Source organism: Onychostoma macrolepis, chromosome 14 (assembly GCF_012432095.1).
Source record: "Onychostoma macrolepis isolate SWU-2019 chromosome 14, ASM1243209v1, whole genome shotgun sequence".
NCBI lineage: Eukaryota > Metazoa > Chordata > Actinopteri > Cypriniformes > Cyprinidae > Onychostoma > Onychostoma macrolepis.
The window spans coordinates 3,552,788-3,573,331 of NC_081168.1; the positions used below are offsets into that span (position 1 = coordinate 3,552,788).

General features: G+C 37.2%; 2 protein-coding genes across 2 annotated transcripts; both read left to right on the forward strand.

Annotated features, from left to right (window-relative positions):
* Window positions 1-345: 345 nt before the first annotated feature.
* Window positions 346-14,968, forward strand: hspa4b (heat shock protein 4b). The gene is made up of 19 exons (XM_058798450.1): window positions 346-629; window positions 1,555-1,612; window positions 1,976-2,116; window positions 2,346-2,468; window positions 3,571-3,670; window positions 3,765-3,898; window positions 3,986-4,230; window positions 5,162-5,238; window positions 5,322-5,473; window positions 7,213-7,319; window positions 7,400-7,533; window positions 9,504-9,688; window positions 9,857-9,949; window positions 10,887-11,042; window positions 11,123-11,248; window positions 11,921-12,028; window positions 12,246-12,365; window positions 12,454-12,615; window positions 14,488-14,968. Exons 1-19 carry the CDS (start codon window positions 523-525, stop codon window positions 14,683-14,685), a joined length of 2,526 nt encoding a protein of 841 aa, XP_058654433.1. The 5' UTR covers window positions 346-522; the 3' UTR covers window positions 14,686-14,968.
* A 926-nt stretch (window positions 14,969-15,894) lies between these two features.
* gnpda1 (glucosamine-6-phosphate deaminase 1) lies at window positions 15,895-19,227 on the forward strand. The gene is made up of 7 exons (XM_058798180.1): window positions 15,895-16,010; window positions 16,442-16,579; window positions 16,660-16,761; window positions 16,853-17,035; window positions 17,108-17,292; window positions 18,643-18,817; window positions 18,939-19,227. Exons 2-7 carry the CDS (start codon window positions 16,456-16,458, stop codon window positions 18,977-18,979), a joined length of 810 nt encoding a protein of 269 aa, XP_058654163.1. The 5' UTR covers window positions 15,895-16,010; window positions 16,442-16,455; the 3' UTR covers window positions 18,980-19,227.
* Window positions 19,228-20,544: the final 1,317 nt, after the last annotated feature.

The window sequence follows — 20,544 nt, forward strand, 5'->3', positions numbered from 1 at the left end:
ATTCATACAACAGAAATATTGTTTAAAAGAACAACACGTGGTTGATGCACAGCAATAAAATACATACACAACCAAAAATACAAAACACAGTAATATTCTACTAAAATAATCAGGCCAAACTGAATAAATAATAAATAAAAAGAAATGTAAATAGAAAAATAAAATAGAAAAAAATTAACATAAGCATAAAATAAACAATTACACATAAGAAAGTCAACTTCAAAGAATAGCCAGAAGGTAACCCTTACAACGAAGTCGTTGTTTGTTTTAGCAGCTTTCTTGTAATTCAAAGAGATTCAGAATAGAACTTCTGTGTTGGGCCTTTTAGCTCCGCCTTGAACCGGAAGCGATCCTGTTGACTCTTGAGCGGCGTTTATCATCCGCAGCCTCATTCCTCCCAGAAGTGACAGTAGAATAATGAATTAAAACGGTCTTGTTTACTCTTTACATTTTACAGATCGACCATCTAATCCCCATTTGGGCTCGGGCGTGCAGTATTCGCGTGATCTCGCTGTTTTTAAGATGTCGGTGGTGGGTTTTGACTTGGGGTTTCTGAACTGCTATGTAGCGGTAGCTCGAGCCGGAGGAATCGAGACTGTGGCCAATGAATACAGCGACAGATGCACTCCGTGAGTCCGCTTTATTCACTCCTCCACCGGGCACATCCTCGCTCTCACACCGCGGTGAACACCTCGCCTTTACCCGAGGAAACCCGCTGCTTTCTGACTCTCTGACTGTCTTTAACCCTGACAGAGCTGCGTGAAAATACTTTAAAGAACACCGTAGTAATAGTTTTTACTTATACTACTTAAGTAAAAGTACTAGTTTTAGTAGTAGTAGAAACAGAACAGAGAGTTAATAACTCACCATTTGTTTGGAATGAGTGTAAATTGTGTGTGTGTGTGTGTGTGACACTGGACCATAAAACCAGTCATTAGGGTCAATATCTTAACATTTGAGATTTATACACCATCTGAAAGCTGAATAAATAAGCTTTCCATTGATTGCTATGGATAGGACAATATTTGATAAATACTATTTGAAAATCTGAAATCAAAGTTGTCCAAATGAAGTCCTTAGAAATGCATATTACTAATCAAAAATTAAGTTTGAATATATTTACAATAGGAAATTTACAAAATATCTTAATATCCTAAACAGAGTTAACTCAACACTGAACCATCTTTTCTTTTCTTTTTTTTAATCAGATTTAAATCTCGTGTTTTATTCAGACTGACAAATTTTTGTGTATATGTATGTATATATATATATATATTATTCAAAGAAAAAATAATAATTTTATATTTATTTATTTATTTTTGGAATAAGTGTAAATGTTGTATGTATGCAGAGCTGGGTAGTAACTGATTACGTTATCTGGATTACATAATCAGATTCTACTTGCAATATATATATATATATATATATATATATATATATATATAGTGCAAAATATGTAAGTGTGTGTAAATAAATGTATGCCTCTAATAATTATTGATTTTACAAGGACAGTCATTTATCATAATGTTTGGCAATTTGTGTTTGTTATTTCAGAGCATGTGTGTCTTTTGGACCACGAAATCGATTTATTGGTGCGGCAGCTAAAAGCCAGGTATGTGATATGTAGACTTTAGTCAGGTTAGATACTGTTTTAAATTTAACACGGATGAAAGCAGGGCTGTGAGTGATAGAATTGTACACACTATGAGGTCCTAGATCTCAGTTTTCAAAACTGTTTTATGCTATTTTCATCAACTGAGAAATTGGTAAGTTGTTAAGCGTCATTGCAATCCATTGAACACATCTACTTCTGTACTTCGCAGCCTTATTTTCGTTCCTGTCAAAAATGAAATATGATGCTTCCCGGACTAAGCTCCATTCTTGTGTTTTTTTTTTTTTTTATTTTTTATTATGCTGCCTTCATGCATTATTTGTGATCATGCATGATTTTACTCTTGTCTCAACTGAAACACAGATGGTCACCAATTGCAATAACACTGTCCAAGGATTCAAGCGTTTCCATGGTCGGGTGTTCTCGGATCCTTTTGTCCAGAACTTGAAGGGCAGTCTCGTTTATGACCTGTCACAGATGCCATCAGGCACGACGGGCATAAAAGTGAGTAGCTAAAAGTGAGACGTCAACAAGAAACCCAGGGTTCACTTGGCACATGCAAACACATCACATTGTGAGCTGGCTGATCACATTGTGCCAGCATTGTTCAGAGGTCTAGTTTTGGCAGCAAAACCTTCTTTTAAAGCCAAGCACAGAGTTCTGTTGTGCAGTGAATGTGAGAGCGATTGTGAGCTGTTTTTGTCCTTTAGCACTCATTTGTTGTATGTTGTAGGTGATGTACATGGAGGAGGAGAAGGTGTTCAGCATTGAACAGGTTACTGCGATGCTCCTCACCAAACTCAAGGAGACTGCTGAGAGCGCCCTCAAGAAACCCGTTGCTGATTGTGTCATCTCTGTGAGTTTAAAAATGACTCTCCCTATTAGATGTTTCATATAATTGGTGGGTTTGCAGACCATGTTGACCTTATCGGGAACGTTTCACTTGTGTTTGCAACTAATAATAGATGTGCAAACTGCATTTAGGTGAAAGTGCATGAATAAAAAATCCCCATGCATCAGTTTTAAATTTAAGGTCATAAATATTTTAAATGGTATAACAAGTGTCTTGATCATTTTAATGCACCCTGGGCTTGTTTATAAATAAAGGTCATGCAGTATGTATGTTTTTGTTTTTTTCTCTCTGGTTATTATTTGGTTGCATTAACTGTGTTTAATGCAATTTTAATGGAATTATTTAATTCAAATAAACTATTGTCACTTCTATTCGGGATGCCTCGTCACAGGAAGGAAACACATTATTCAGTATATAGATTTGACTAGTATTAGGGTTATTAACTGAAACAATTAAAAAAACAAAACATTTTTCATTACTTGAAATAAAAATAAATGTTAACTGAAATAAACTTTTCATTTTCGTTTAGTTAAACCTGATGTACTAAACTAAAACTGAAATAGAAACTATAAAAATTCATAAAATCTAAATATTAAAAACAATAATATTATCTACTAAAATATGGAAGTCCATTTCCGCCACTGAATAAAAAATAAAATAAGGTAATTTGTGACTTATCTAACAATTATGACTATTCTCAGAATTTTGAGATATAAACTCGCAATAGCGAGTTATGAAGTCCAATTCGGAGGAAAAAATGACTATTTTCTTACAATTGTGAGTTTACATCTCACAATTTTGAGAAAAGTCAGAATTACGAGATGTAAACTTGCAATTGTGACAAAAAAAGTCAGAATTGTGAAATAAAACTATATTATTCAGTTGTGGAATATTAAAAATATTTTTATATTTAAATATATATATAAAATATAATTTTTCAACTTGGGTGCTCCTTAGGAAAAAAGTAAGCATCATGCCATGTATGGTCATTTTTCCCTCAGCCATAAATGAGTTATTGGAGACAGAAGTCCACCTTAGATACTATAAATACTCTGATATCTGTTTACAAAGCGAATGCTGTTTTTTTTTTTTTTCAACCACTAAGGTCCCTTGCTTCTACACCGATGCTGAGAGGAGATCCGTCATCGATGCGGCTCAGATCGCAGGACTCAACTGTCTGAGACTCATGAATGAAACCACCGCAGGTGAGTTGTTCAGGGTTTAACGCCGCATTTCAATTACAACACATCCACTTTCTGCTCTTGAATGACATCTGTTTTTTGTTTTTTTTGCATGCAGTGACTCTGGCATACGGGATCTATAAGCAGGATCTTCCCACTCCTGAAGAAAAGCCAAGGACAGTGGTGTTTGTGGATATTGGTCATTCAGGCTACCAGGTCTCTGTGTGTGCCTTTAATAAAGGCAAGCTTAAGGTTTGTACCGATGACATTTATACCTTCAAAATGTGATCTTGTCTGTTATGTGGAAATATAGACGGAGCATTTTTTCCACCCGTACAGATTCTTGCTACAGCCTTTGACCCTGAAATGGGAGGAAAAGACTTTGATGAGCGGCTGGTCAGACATTTTTGTGAGGAGTTTGCAGTGAAGTACAAGCTGGATGTGAAGTCCAAGCCCAGAGCGTTGGTTCGACTCTACCAGGAGTGTGAGAAGCTCAAGAAGCTGATGAGCGCCAACTCCTCTGACCTGCCCCTGAACATCGAGTGCTTCATGAACGACATTGATGTCTCAAGCAAACTCAGCAGGTATGTAGTTATTTAATCTCAGCTCAAATTAAACAAGCTCTCGCGGTCACATAAAAATGCTGTCGTCATATCATGTCATTCCAAGCCTGTATGTTTTTCATAGGTCAAGGAAAGTGATCAAAGGGCTGTCAGGGTCCAGAAAGCGTCATTAAAGTTCAAGTAATCCATAAGATTTATATGCTACGTTACAAATCTTAAAGGGATGGTTCAATCAAAAATTAAAATTGACAATCTCATGGCACATTCTAAACTCACGAGTCTTTCATTCATCTTCGAAAACACAAATAAAGATAGGTCCATTATACACAAACTTGCTATAAACATTCATTAAGACATTGTAAACATTTGAGTGGTTTAATCCAAGCTTTTTTCAGAGAGTATGGCTTCAAGCATGTCTGAGCTTCTGTTTATGGTATTTAATGAGCTCTATGTATTTGCATATGTGTGTTGGTCAATATTTATGTGTGAATAAATGTCAAAAATTCAATCAGCTCATCATATAAAGTGATTACGTCCTTTTAGAATAATTGAATTTCATGAAATTTTGATTTAATCGACATATATCTCACAGGTTTCTTTAAAATACCTTAATTTGCATTTCAAAATCTGGTTCGGAATTACTTGAAGTAATGACAGAATTAACATTTTTGGGTGAACTATCCCTTTAAGAAGATCACTCCAAAGTTTCAATCTTGCCTATCATTCATATCTCATTTGCTTATTCATTCTTGGGTCTAAAACCAGAAAAAAAAGTCATATAGGTTTGGAATGACAGAATTTTTTTTTCATGCACTTTTCCTTTACATTCACAGCTTATACTGTGTTATACATTCATTCATTCCTGTCAACCACAATTAAAGCACTTTTATCAAAGGTGTCATCCTGACAGGAGTTCATTTGAGCTGTATGTCTTGTTTTATTCCTGTGACAGGGCTCAGTTTGAAGAGATGTGTGCTGATATTTTAGCCCGAGTGGAGCCTCCGCTGCGCAGTCTAATGGAGCAAGCTCGTAAGCAATGATCTTCATTGGATAGTAAGGCTATATGTCATAGAAATGATTAATTCAACAGTCTGTCACCTGCTCCTGTGCAGATCTGAAGAAAGATGACATCCATGCTGTAGAAATAGTGGGCGGAGTCTCTAGAATGCCAGCCATCAAAGAAAGAATCAGCAAGTTCTTTGGGAAGGAGCCAAGCACGACGCTGAATGCAGATGAGGCTGTGGCCAGAGGATGTGCTCTCCAGGTCAGGTTACGTTTCCTCTGCTGACTCAAGCCATTCTCGTAGTTTAATGAGACTGTGAGTCTCTCCAAATACCAGCATTTGCATTGGCCACAAGAAGTGCATGCACAAGACTGTCCCAGGTCTTAAAAATGCCCTTAACACACGCTTAATAAACATTTCAGAGCAGTATTCAAGGCTAATAGGGCTGCAACAACTAACTGATAATAAAAATCATTGACAACGAATGTCATTATCGTCTGCCCACCATGCACAGAAAACTTCCGCCAGTCGCGTCAAATTATGCCACTGAATAATGCATTTCTATGGAATCTAAATGAATATAATAGAGGAAGAAACAAAGGGAGCTGCTTTGTGAAAGATGCGTGATCCGAGCTGCCCAAAACATGAAAATGCATTATTTTAAACTTCAAGCTGATGCAAAACATTCATTTTAGGTTATATCCTTATCTGTGATCGTTACATATTCATGCAAGTGTTTCTTTTTCATGAAGGCTCGTCCTCACAGTCTGTGTTAAACTTCAGAATTTACTGAACGAGTGGCGGCGCTTCAAACAGACTGAACACAGTAAAGAGGGAGAAAATTAAAATGCAGCCCAAAAATATTCATTTTGCTGAAATAGCTGTTAAATTTAGGTTTAAAATCAACATGTAATTCAAGCATTTTACGATAGTAACTGTAAAGGGATAACAGCGTGGCATTTGAATAAAAAGACATTCCTTACAGAATAAAGAAATGGCAGTGACGGGTTAATGTATTCAGAGTGAATGTGTGTGTTCATGCTCATCTGTTAACACTGAGTTTGCATTTTTCTTTATTATTGTAGGGATTCAAACTGTCTTTTTTCTATTTAAACTCTCCATTTAAACTGTGTTTTATAACTAATAATAATTAGTTATTGCATATAATTTCACATCCCATAATAGGTACACACACACACACACACGTTTGTTTTTGTGAAAAGTGGGGACTCTCCATAGGCGTAATGGTTTTTATACTGTACTTACTGTATGTGCTATTGCCCTACACCTCTCCATTTAAACTGTGTTTTATAACTTTCACACATAATGTATAGCATAGATATATTCACCCTATAGAATGTTTATAGCATTCAGTTGGGACGTCTGTGTGAAGGGCAGCATGTGGAATTTGTGTATTTTGTCAAATAAAAAAGGCTTTTTATCCGATAAATCGATTAATCAAAAAAATTATCGTTAGTTGCAGCCTTAGAGGCTTGGTGTATCCCATCATGCATCTTGTGACGGAAATACATTGTGAGACTTTTTGCTGATATCTCACGAGATGTTGCGGAAACCTTTCCAGTGCAAGTTAATAATAATTAGTTATTGCATATAATTTCACATGCAAAGATGAGTATGCATATTTTGTACAGCATTTGCAACTGCTTTTAATCACTTAAATGGAAAGCACCACAGTTACTAAATCGTTGTCTGCTATAGAGACTACTGAACAGATATTCAGAAGTTTATTTCAAAATGCAAAGTCTTGAAAATCAAAATAAAGCTCTGTAAATACTTGCATTTTTATAACACTGTAAGTGAGTTCCATCGGGTAATGAAAAGTGCTACACACACTTGTGGTCTTCATGCTCACTTGGGCCAAATACAGGAAGAGCATCATGTGGTCAAGTGGAAAGACCGCTACTAGTGTAGGTATTTGGACAGGCCACCATTAAGAGTGTTTTTCCCCTCCTCACTGGCTCTGTCTCCTGATCCCACAGTGCGCCATCCTCTCCCCTGCTTTTAAAGTGCGTGAGTTCTCCATAACAGAAGTGGTTCCGTTTCCTATCTCTCTGAAGTGGAACTCTGCCGCTGAAGATGGAGTCAGGTACAAACACGTGCCGTCCAGTCGCCGTGCTTGATACTACCGTGTTTTTATTTACACTGCTTTTTCATCTTTCATTTCAGCGACTGTGAGGTCTTCCCAAAGAACCATGCAGCACCTTTCTCCAAAGTGTTGACGTTTTACCGGAGCGAGCCGTTCTCCTTGGAAGCGTACTACAACTGTCCTAAAGAGCTCCCTTACCCAGATCCCATAATAGGTACACACACACACACACACACACACACGTTTGTTTTTGTGAAAAGTGGGGACTCTCCATAGGCGTAATGGTTTTTTATACTGTACAAACTGTATGTGCTATTGCCCTACACCTAAACCTACCCCTTACACGAAACTTTCTGCTATTTCAGATTTTCAATACACTCCATTCTGTGTGATTTATAAGCGTTTTGAAAAGTGGGGACATGGGGTAATGTCCTGAAAAGTCACCTATCCTTGTAATACCTGTCATACCCTTGTTATTATACAAATTTATGTCCTTATTTGACACACACACACACACACACACACACACACACGTTGGTATTTGTGGTTTACGGGGACTCTCCATAGGCATAATGGTTTTTATACTGTACTTACTGTATGTGCTATTGCCCTACACCAACCCTACACTTAAACCTACCCCTTACAGGAAACTGTCTGCATTTTTAGATTTAAAAAAAAACACCATTTAGTTTGTTTTTTTTAAAGCCTTTTGAATTACGGGGACATAGGCAGTGTCCTCATAAACCACCTTCAAATTGTAATACCTCTGTCATACCCATGTCATTATACAAATTTGTGTCCCCGTAAACCACAAAAACCAGTACACACACACACACACACACAAACACACACTCAGGGTTCGAAAGTAACACTCGCAAAGTGCCATATATGAGTAAAAATGGCTTTTGTGAGTAAATATGGAGTTACTGGCCAATTTACTTTAACTTTTTTTTTTTTAAGAAATCACAAAAGAATGCATGATTTAAATTGCAGTCAATGTGACCACAACAGTCTGATCCTCTTTTTGTCAGCATGAAATGAAACGTATTAAAGCATATTATCGATGTTATTGTGAACAATTCATCAGTTACCTTTTTTTTTTTTATTTATTTATTTTTTTTTTATACTTTGACCTTGTAATTTTTAATCAATGTCATAACTGAATCTTCTGGAAAAAGGCCAGTCTTCTCTCTGATTACGTATGCAGGACATTCAGCCTTCAACATTTTGAGTACAACATTCATATCTCAACATGCCATCAAAAACTGATTCATAGAAACCCTTGTCCAACTCACTTTTTTCTTTTTCTGATAATTGGTTACACTCAGTTGTATAGAAGCCTGTTTCCGCCACTGAATAATAAAAAAAAAAAAAGGTAATTACGACTTTTTATCTCACTATTCTGACTTTTTCTTCTCAGAATTGAGTGAGATATATATATATTCACAATTCTGACTTTTTTCTTGCAATTCTCACAATTCTGACTTTAAAACTCACAATTGTGAGTTCATACCACGCAATTCTGAGAAAAAGTCAGAACTGTGAGATGTAAAGTACAAATTGTGAGATAAAAAGTCTCAATTGCCTTTTTTATTCAGTGGTGGAAACAAGCTTCAATATGGATGTGCGTCACAATATGAAAGAAAATAACTACTGTGTCTTCCATTTCATCTTTAAGCAAATTAAACAATTCAAAGAGATACAGATGGACCGCTAGAGAGAAGCCCAGTAACTGTCAGCTTTACCACAACTTTTACCTCGATGTAAAATGTACGTTCAGGGTTTTAGCTGGGAAGTAGTTCTCTTTTACTGGCGTAGCTCCAGTTTTATTCCAAAACTGAGGAGACACATTCCTGGCATTGAACTACTAAAATGAAAATATGAGGAACCAAATCACAATGTTTGTGTGACCTGGTGTCTTCTCGCAGAGAGGCTGGCGAGTGCATGAGTGACACAATGACCTGAGAGAAGAACAACTCCATAATTTTGTTGCTATAGAAACTCAAATAATGCAAAAACGTGTTTTTTTTTTTTTTATTGTTGGTAACCGTTGTTCTCAGTTCACCTGCCACTTGCAAAGGTGGCGAATATTCTGGGCCTTGCACATGCTCTGTTCTTCTCATAGCGTATTTTCACTGTACAGTTTGTCATGATGCATTCTGTATGTAAACATGTCTCACGCAGGCCAGTACATCATCCAGAAGGTGGTTCCCCAGGCCTCAGGCGAGAGTTCAAAGGTTAAGGTGAAGGTGCGAGTCAATATCCACGGGATCTTCAGCGTGTCCAGTGCCTCGCTAGTGGAGCTGCAGAAATCTGAGGAAGAAGAGGAGAGCATGGACACAGAGCAGAGCACGGAAAAAGAAAATGAGGTATTGCTGCAGAATGATACTGTTCACATGGCATCTCTCCCAACTAAACTCTGCTTTGTTAATGTGTATTCTGTGCCGTGGAAAAAAAAAACATCCGTATAACTCAGCTCTTCATCATAAATCGATGTTCTGGTGAAGTTACCACCATGTGTTTTCAATCATCCACAGAGCAAAATGCAGGTTGATCAAGATGAACAAAAGACGCCAGGCACCGGAGAACAAGAAAATGAAGAGAAAAAAGCTGGAACGGAGGAAATGGAGGTAAATGAGATCTACAAATAGCACCTATGAAATGACCCATAGAGTTTGGATTAGTCTTGCTGATTACCATTCTTACTAGGGGTGTGCGATATTTATTGTCTGTGGTAATATAGTGTGTATATATGTAAATGTAATATAGTAATTGTCGTTTTAAGGAAATGCAAGCTGACACCTGATATGAAAATATGAGGAACCAAATCACAATGTGTTTGCAAAAACACATCTTTAAAGTCTAAAATCATTCATTGTGTGGTGCAGCCTATTAGAATGCACTTATTAAAAAATATCCCTGAATGTTTTTGTTTTTTATAATTATATATTTGTTAATATCACAAAAGCATCAGTGCCGTTTTCCTAAATATTAGCACTTGAACGTGATTGCAAATGCGATATTGGTTTTATACAACAGTTCCATGAACAAGAAGTTAATATTGAGTGAGTTACATTTCAGACACATTATTGTCTTTTTTTCTGTTTCGCCAATGAAAACCGTTCCAAACAAAGCCGGAGCAGAACATTTGTGCGTCTCGGAGCAACACTGCAGTGGTTTGTTTCTGAATGAATCTTTTTTTGAGCGAGTCGTTTAAGGAAATGATTCAATGATCCATTTATGAAAACAGATACTTGCTTTGTTTCTAAATGAATCAGCCATTTTGAATGAATCGCTTGAATGATTCAGTGAATCACTCATTGAGACAGAGACTTGCTGCCACCTACTGACTGTTTTAGTGTCATTTGTTTATCTGGGACAGGCCTAAACCAGCCAAAAGTACCAGCACAAAAACACACTCGGCAAAATATTGTTCGTTATCCATATCGGGAAAAAAAATCCAAGTAAATATTGAGCTATAATTTTTTGTCAATATCGCACACCCTTAATTCAAACGTCTATCACATATCTAATAATGGTTCCCTCCGTGGATCATGATTTGTTTAGACATCAGCAGAGGAAGGCAAACAGGAGAAAAAAGCAGATCAGCCTCCACAAGCCAAGAAGGCCAAAGTGAAAACAAAGGTCCTGGAGCTGCCCATCGAGAACAACCCACAGTGGCAGCTAGCCAATGATATGCTCAACCTCTTTGTGGAGAGCGAGGTATGCTTTCTGTGCAGACGAGAACTGGGGAAGTGTTTTCAACAGTGAGTTCAATCTACTGTGAAATTCTTTCTCCTCAGGGTAAGATGATCATGCAGGACAAGCTTGAGAAGGAGCGAAACGATGCTAAGAACTATGTGGAGGAGTACGTGTACGAGATGAGGGACAAACTGCAGGGGATATTCGAGAAGTTCGTCAACGAGAGCGTGAGAGCAGTCACATGGCTTAAAATCTAAATTAGGGAATTTACAAATTGCGAAATGTCTTGAAAAATCGTGAAGCAGTTTATATAAATGAAGTAAAAGAAATTGCTCTTATCAGTGAAATATCTGCATTAAACGATCTTGAAATCCTTGTCTCGCAGACTTTTATTGTTATCGTGCAGGTATTAAAAACAGATTAACTTGATCCATGCTGTATTTAATTTAATGTGCTAAAATAACAAACTAAACTTAAATAATATTAAAAACTAAATCTAAAAATAACTTAAATAAACTTGGACTAAAATTAAAGCGAAAATATTAAAAACACTGATTTAAAATATAAATAAAAACTATCTCAGTGCGTGAGTGTTATTTTAGCATTATTTATATATTATAGTAATATTTTTAATTGACTTTTATTTTATATATTCAATTTCAATTTTATTTTTTTTTTTTAAATATTTCTATATAGCTTTAGTTTTATTTTGGTTTTAGTCATTTTAGTACTTATTTCAGTTAGTAGCTAAGGCAGCATTTCTGCTTTTCATTTAAGTTTTTCATCTAATATGTATGTTTATTTTATTTCAGCTTTATTTGAATTAACGACAATGATTTTATTAGTTTTAGTTACCGATATCAACAGTTGTGCCTGACTCAGTCTGCTTTCTCTCACAGGACAGAGATGCTCTCTCATTAAAACTGGAGGACACCGAGGTCTGGCTGTATGAGGACGGTGAAGACCAGCCTAAACAAGTATACATTGACAAACTCGTTGAACTGAAGGTACTAAACGTCTTTTGAGGTCTATAGTTTATGATGTAAGCTGATGTGAATGTGTAAAGCAAACCATGCCAGTTACACAAAACAGCACTCAGTCACCAAATTATATCCACTAAGTGCAAAGGACTGGTTCTTTTGACATTGCTAATTGTACTTATGTTATGCATTTAGAAGGAAGATGTATTCTGGGACTGTTAACGTATTAAAAATGTTCCTGCAGAGTCTCGGCCAACCCATTCAAGAGAGATACACAGAATTTGAGGAGAGACCCAAAGCTTTTGATGAGTTGGGCAGACAGTTGCAGCAATTCATGAAGATTGTAGAGGCCTACAAAACCAAGGTGAGCTTGTGCTGAATTAATATTACATAAGATACAGATCTGCACCTGCCTGGTGCGCAATGGCTTCACGTGTCTTTTTGAATTATAGGAAGAGCAGTATGACCATCTGGATGAGGCTGAGGTTCAAAAGGTGGACAGGATGGTGAACGATGTCATGATCTGGATGAACAGTAAAATGAACCAGCAGAGCAAACAGAGTCTCGCCTTGGAGCCTGTGGTGAAAACGACAGATATACAGGCCAAAACACGGGTCAGTCACAATTAGATGGACTTTTTTCTGGAGTACATGAGCATGTTATCATTCAGCACCATGGTACATATCAAAGTACTGTGGTAGGGCTGGGCGGTATGACAGTGTAGTTACCACAGATCTTGCTATATCGTTTATTTAGCGGTGTGCAAATATATCCACATAGCACAGTACTACTTAAAGGTTAGGCTATATACACCTGTCCCAAGAATAATAAAGAAGCATGCATGAATGAGAAAAATAAAGAGTGGGCTGTGCTAGATGTTAAATAGAGCACAATAAGCAGTGAAGAACTCACTCACACTGACTGACACACAGCCGAAGTGCACGCACTAGGGATACAACAATGTAATTAGTCCAAGGTTCAATACGTACCTCTGTTTTTAACCACGGTTTTCGGTTCGGTTCTGATAGCTTGGCACATCAGTGGTTTTTTTTTTGTGCACCAAATTAACAGCAAAAAAAACTCCTGTAAACCTCTGTACACTGGAAAAAGCATGGATTATTATATGTCTGCTTAACATTTCTTTTGAGACAGGTAATATTTTTCAGATTTTTACCCAAAATAGGATGGATTGGCCATTGAGCGCTATAAACGCATGCAATGTGCGTTTCATTCATACTCCACACCAGAGGGTGCCCTTGCGCGGAAACTCCACATATGCATCATAGACATCATTTTATTTGACACACACACACAGCCAATTCTGAGAGAAATAAAACACACGGATATTATTTAAACGCAAAACCGAGAAACCGCAATTCACGAGCACGTATTGAACCGTGGATGTCGCACCGAACGGTTCGATATTATACAGAGATTTGTGACATCCCTAGCGTGCACAGAGATGGCGAATTCAAGATGTGCATGATGTTTAATAAAGTTAAGCACTAAAAAAAATAATTCAATGTGGTTTTCACATGCTGACATACACCTGAATGCATCTTTCTCAGACAGCATGCGATCACAAATTCGATTTCTTCGCATCTTGTTGCGGTTGAATGGTCAAATACACACATAATTTCGTCAAAATGGTCATCGTGTGGAGTGTTCACATATACAAAGCCGGTTATGTTAAAAAAATTTAAAATGTAAACAGTTGGATGAAAACTGGATGCGTTTCAGTATATTGGATCCGTGAAGTTGGTCTTAAAGGCTTAGTTCACCCAAAAATGAAAATTCTGTCATTAATTACTCTCCCACATGTCCAAATCTGTAAGACCTCATCTTCACAACACAAATTAAGATATTTTTGATGCATCCCATGAGCTCTCTGATCCTCTCAGAAACATTGCAAGGACATAGATAAAATAATCCATGTTTACATTCAGTGGATACTCTCCAAAATGGCGCCAGGGTGATGTGGAGGAGATGAATTGTGAGATTTTTTTCTCTCTTGCGCACAAAAAGCATTCTCGTAGCTTCGTAAAATTATGGTTGAACCCCTGATGTCGTATGGATTATTTTAACGATGTCCTTGCTATGTTTCTGAGCCTTGATCGTGTAAGGATGCCTTCTGTTTATGGGAGGATCAGAGAGCTCACAGGATGCATCAAAAATATCTTAATTTGTGTTGCGAAGAGGAACGGAGGTCTTATGAGTTTGGAACGACATGAGGGTGAGTAATTAATGACAGAACTTTCATTTTAGGTGAACTGTCCCTTTAAAGGGACAGCAGCCTAATTTGCCTGCTGCCGTCTGTTTCATTAAATGTTAATCAAACAACAAAAGACAGAGAAAATCACTCACTGCTCTTGACTGAATCACTTTTAGATCTTTACTAAGAATCAATTCATATTTGATTCATACAGTATAAAACCATAACTGCACCAGATTGATAGTCATATTCAATCTCTTCACATTTTCCACAGGAGCTGTTCTCCACTTGCAATCCCATTGTGACCAAACCCAAGCCCAAAGTGGACTTGCCAAAAGAAGAGAACCCCTCAGAACCGAACGGGCCGGTCAATACACAGGAAAACCCTGAAGCCCAGCCCAGCGGCACAGAGCAAGCGGCTGCGGACAGTGCAGGTGCCACAGAAGCCAAGCCGGACATGGACCTCGATTAACCGCGCTGTGTAATGTTATGTTAACGTTACACGTTATGTTATGTAACATAATGTTTTGTTAATGTTAACTTATGTTTCCAGTGACTGCTAATGCTAAATCATCATCCTCACGGCGGGGTGACTCTGCAATGAGAGAATCAGTGGCTACATTTGCATGTCCTTTTGTATTAAGAAAAACATAAATCACAATGCTGTATGATTATGATTGAGAACAATTCTGTCTGCCTATGATTGAGTTCTGGTTCTGTCAACTGTTGTTTCAATAAATATGGATTGAAACATACATGTGCACGCTTATAGTGTGGAATTACTTTAACATAATGAAGCATGTGCAGTGCAGTTTGCTTCGCCTATTGATTTATGAATGCATTTACACGTTACGTCAATGCATAAGCCAGAGCAAGTGAATGTAAAATGAAGTGTCACAATATTTGTCAGGTTTATCCAAGTAATCAGTGGTGCAAATAGGTTGTAAATGCTTTATTTCACATTCACCATCTTGTTTTTCTTTGTTCATCCTGCATCCAGTTTACTTCTGTTTCCATGACACATTCCACAATTTAGGCTGCATACAAAAATGTAAAAGATGCAACAAATTAAGAGTCTATTGAATTGATATTCAGTTAACTGAAGTAATAAAAAAAAAAGATATATATTTAACTGAGTCCCACGTTTTGCATTCAGCCCTGTTACAGATTGATATTCCACATTAGTTAACTTTATTTATAAAAAGAAATGTCACTTAAGAAATTACATCATTTGGACACTTGCAATAGCATGACAGCAAGTAATTAAGCTTGATCATTCTGCCCTGTTACCAAGATTTAGTAAGATCGTTTCCATAAACGCATGCATTTATCATTAACTACAAAACAAACGTTGGTCCCACACTAGCAAACCCATACTTAAATTAGACTAAATTACCCATTATGGTGTAATTTAATTTTAAAATAATGTTCACAAATTAGGGTTTTAACTTTGTTGGAAAATGTTCCAAAAACTAAAGAAACCCACAGACAAAATTACTAAAATTTTTATTTATATATATATATATATAAAATTTTTTTTTCATTGCACGTGGAAAGTGCCTATAAACATTAATGGATTAATAAGCTATTTTTAAGTGTATAAATCCTGCCGAATTCGCCAATTGTTTTATTTATTTTTTAATCATTTCTAAAATCCTTTTTTTTTTTTTTTTTTTGATGACGCAATGTGTTTTACACACAAATCCTGAGTAAGATGTGTTTCCTCTCGATCACATGATCGTGTTCCTCTGAGCTGTTCTGCGGTGCTGGAAGAGTTGCTCACAAACACATGACCTGGTAAGTGTTTATTAACTCCATACGACAGCCTTTTATGTGTCTTTTAATATATTTTTATTGATTTCAGTGACATCGCGATTTTCTAGTCACGTGTTCTATATATATATATATATATATATATATATATATATTAGTAACCAAGAGCAACGATTATAGTTTGTTTATTAACTTGCAGAGAGAAATTAGGTGTTGGTGTGTCAAAAAGTGTAGTGAGGTATAAACACCGTCGCGACAAAATAGCCTTCAAAAGTGTCGCATGTTTACAGTCGCGGACGGTAAAGTCTCTACTGTGCACCTCTGAATATCAGTGAAATGTAATAAGCTACAACTGTACTTCCGCCTTAATGTATGGTGCTAAAGTCTGGAGAAGGCAGGACTGTAACACACACACACACACACTCCAGGTCTATTTACCTGTTCGCTTCTCTCAGACACAGAAAAAGCCATGAAGCTCATCATACTGGACGACTATGACCATGTCAGCGAATGGACTGCCAAATACATCAGGAACAGGATCAAGAAGTTTAATCCCAGTCCTGACCGATTCTTCACTCTGGGCCTTCCAACAGGTAGAGTAATAAAAAATTCACTGTTTTGCGCAAACATGTTCATTAATAATATAGACCTGTTCATATTTCCTGTTTTGCAGGAAGCACTCCGCTTGGATGCTACAAGAAACTGATCGAGTATCACAAGAAGGGAGCAATATCTTTTCAGTATGTGAAAACGTTTAATATGGATGAGTATGTAGGTATGTGACCGCTCGTTTATGCTTGGGGATCAAGGGTTGAACTGCCTGCCATATATTTAGTTGAACACTGAACATGTCACTTTTGTTACAGGACTTCCTAGAGACCATCCTGAAAGTTACCATTCATTCATGTGGAATAACTTCTTCAAGCACATCGACATCCGAGCAGAAAACGCGCACATCCTAGACGGCAATGCATCCGATCTAGAGAAGGAGTGTCAGGACTTTGAAGCCAAAATCAAAGCTGCTGGAGGAATCGAACTTTTTGTTGGCGGTAAGACAGTCGATTGAACTTTGACCTGTGAGTGCCACCATTAAACAACGCTGGCTTGTAATCGTGTTGCAGGTATTGGACCCGATGGCCACATTGCGTTCAATGAGCCTGGATCCAGTCTTGTGTCCCGAACGCGTGTTAAGACCCTAGCTATGGACACGATTCTGGCTAACGCTCGGTTCTTTGATGGTGACCTCTCTAAAGTCCCCACCATGGCGCTGACGGTCGGTGTTGGCACTGTGATGGATGCTAGAGAGGTACAAATAATTATATTCGTGCTTTTCCTAATGTACTATAATAATTACATCTATAAATGTCAGCCCCTCCTTCTTCTGCTCCTATAAGATGACTCAGCTTTAGTGCCTTCAACAATGCCTTCAAACATTTATCATAAGCTAGTTTATATGCAGTGTAGCTTGCAAAAAAACAACTACATATTATAGTCTGCATTTTATTTACAGTGCATAAACTGATACTTAAAAATATATAAATAAAATAAAAAATATAATATTTTAAAAAATGTAAAAAAGATATTTATAATAATGTGCATAATTAATAAAAATGAGCAACGTGTGCACACTATACTGATTTTAAGATCAAAAATAACAAACATAATTTTTGCGTTCTCTCATTGTGAAATTTTAATAATGGTAAAAATACATTTAATAATGTAAAAGTTACATTTAAAAGTAATGCATTATGATATTACGTTACTACTTTAAAAAAGTAACTACTTTTATTAGTAATACTTTTTATAGAAAGTAGTGTGTTAGTGAAAGTATGATTGAATTGGATCACTGAAGATCAGCAGCAAAGACGCTGATTAATAAAATGGCATTAAATACATAAAGTATATTTGTGACACAAAACCAGTCATAAGCGTCAATTTTTCGAAATTGAGATTTAAAAAGCTGAATAAATACGCTTTCCATTGATGCATGGTTTGTTAGGATCGGACAATATTTGGCTGGGATACAACTGTTTGAAAATCTGGAATCTGAGGGTGCAAAAAAATCAAAATATTGAGAAAATCGCCTTTAAAGTTGTCCAAATTAAGTTCTTAGCAATGCATATTACTAATCAAAAATTAAGTTTTGATATATTTATGGTAGGAAGTTTACAAAATATCTTCATGGAACATGATCTTTACTTAATATACTAATGATTTTTGGCATAAAAGTAAAATCAATAATTTTGACCCATACAGTGTATTTTTGGCTATTGCTACAAATATACCCCAGCGACTTAAGACTGGTTTTAGGGTAAAGGGTCACATTTGTGTTAGTTAACATATTTAACTATTGCATGTTTACACAGCGTAGAAAACGTCTCTGCACTTACTCCCAATTTCTCTCAACATGACGACAGGAGAGCTGTCAGTCAATAAATGGGAAACAAAGTAACTGGCTTTACTTGTTTGTAACTCAGATTATTTTCTTGTAAATTAAAAAGTAATGTGTTACTTTACTAGTTACTTGAAAAGTAATCTGATTACGTAACTCGCGTTGATCATAGTTTGTGAAAAGCGTCCATTCAACAGCATCAGCGGTCGTGGGCTGATCTGAAACAGTACAACGAACGCTAACGTGATTATATGACATTTTCAGGTCATGATCCTTATCACTGGCTCACATAAAGCGTTTGCGCTCTATAAAGCCATAGAAGAGGGAGTGAATCACATGTGGACGGTGTCAGCGTTCCAGCAGCACCCGCAGACTGTGTTTGTGTGCGATGAAGACGCCACACAGGAGCTGAGGGTCAAAACAGTCAAGTATTTCAAAGGTAACACTGACTTCTGTGGTTTTGCACTGCTTGTTGATCTCTCTCTCTCTCTCTCTCTCTCCTGAGGGAATTAAGTGAATACAGGGATATTATATCAGTTTAATGCTTTTCATTTTTTCAGGCATTATGGATGTGCACAACAAGATGGTGGAAGAGCCATAGACTGATGTTAAGAAGAATGGACACCCAACAGATTTGTGGTTGTGTATTTACCCAAATTGTACTGTTTTTATATGACTTTATTTCTTTTATTAACCTCTTAATCATGTGTGTTTAAAACCGTGAGTGACAGTTAAGGGGTTAAACCTCTCAATACCTGATGTATTGAATTAAAATGTGTTTATATAGTAATCGACTTGAAATCCTGATTCTTTAAATGTGACCAAATAAATAACAAATTGATGAATAAATTGATTAGTACTGTAAATATTTATCTTTGGATTGATGATTTGGTATTTCAGTATTTATATGTTGTTATAATATTTAATATTGCTTTTTGTTTTTATAGTTTTATTTAATTGTTAGTTGTTTATATACACTGAACAAAATTATAAGCGCAACACTTTTGTTTTTGCCCCCATTTTTCATGAGCTGAACTCAAAGATCTAAGACTTTTTCTATGTACACAAAAGGCCTATTTCTCTCAAATATTGTTCACAAATCTGTCTAAATCTGTGTTAGTGAGCACTTCTCCTTTGGCGAGATACTCCATCCACCTCACAGGTGTGGCATATCAAGATGCTGATTAGACAGCATGATTATTGCACAGGTGTGCCTTAGGCTGGCCACAATAAAAGGCCACTCTAAAATGTGCAGTTTTACTATATTGGGGGGGGTCTGAAAATGCAGTGCAACACATCTCCTTCACATAGAGTTGATCAGGTTGTTGATTGTGGCCTGTGAAATGTTGGTCCACTCCTCTTCAATGGCTGTGCGAAGTTGCTGGATATTGGTAGGAACTGAAACACGCTGTCGTATACGCCGATCCAGTGCAAGAACTGGGATATTTTCAGCTTCGAGGAATTGTGTACAGATCCTTGCAACATGGGGCCGTGCATTATCATGCTGCAACATGAGGTGATGGTCGTGGATGAATGGCACAACAATGGGCCTCAGGATCTCGTCACGGTATCTCTGTGCATTCAAAATGCCATCAATAAAATGCACCTGTGTTCGTTGTCCATAACATACGCCTGTCCATACCATAACCCCACCGCCACCATGGGCCACTCGATCCACAACGTTGACATCAGCAAACCGCTCACCCACACAACGCCATATGCACTGTCTGCCATCTGCCCCGTACAGTGAAAACCGGGATTCATCCTGAAGATGCTGGATGTGGAGGTCCTGGGCTGGTGTGGCTACACGCGGTCTACGGTTGTGAGGCCGGTTGGATGTACTGCCAAATTCTCTGAAACGCCTTTGGAGACGACTTATGGTAGAGTAATGAACATTCAATTCACGGGCAACAGCTCTGGTGGACATTCCTGCAGTCAGCATGCCAATTGCACGCTCCCTCAAAACTTGCGACATCTGTGGCATCGTGCTGTGTGATAAAACTGCACATTTTAGAGTGGCCTTTTATTGTGGCCAGCCTAAGGCACACCTGTGCAATAATCATGCTGTCTAATCAACATCTTGATATGCCACACCTGTGAGGTGGATGGAGTATCTCAGCAAAGGAGAAGTGCTCACTAACACAGATTTAGACAGATTTGTGAACA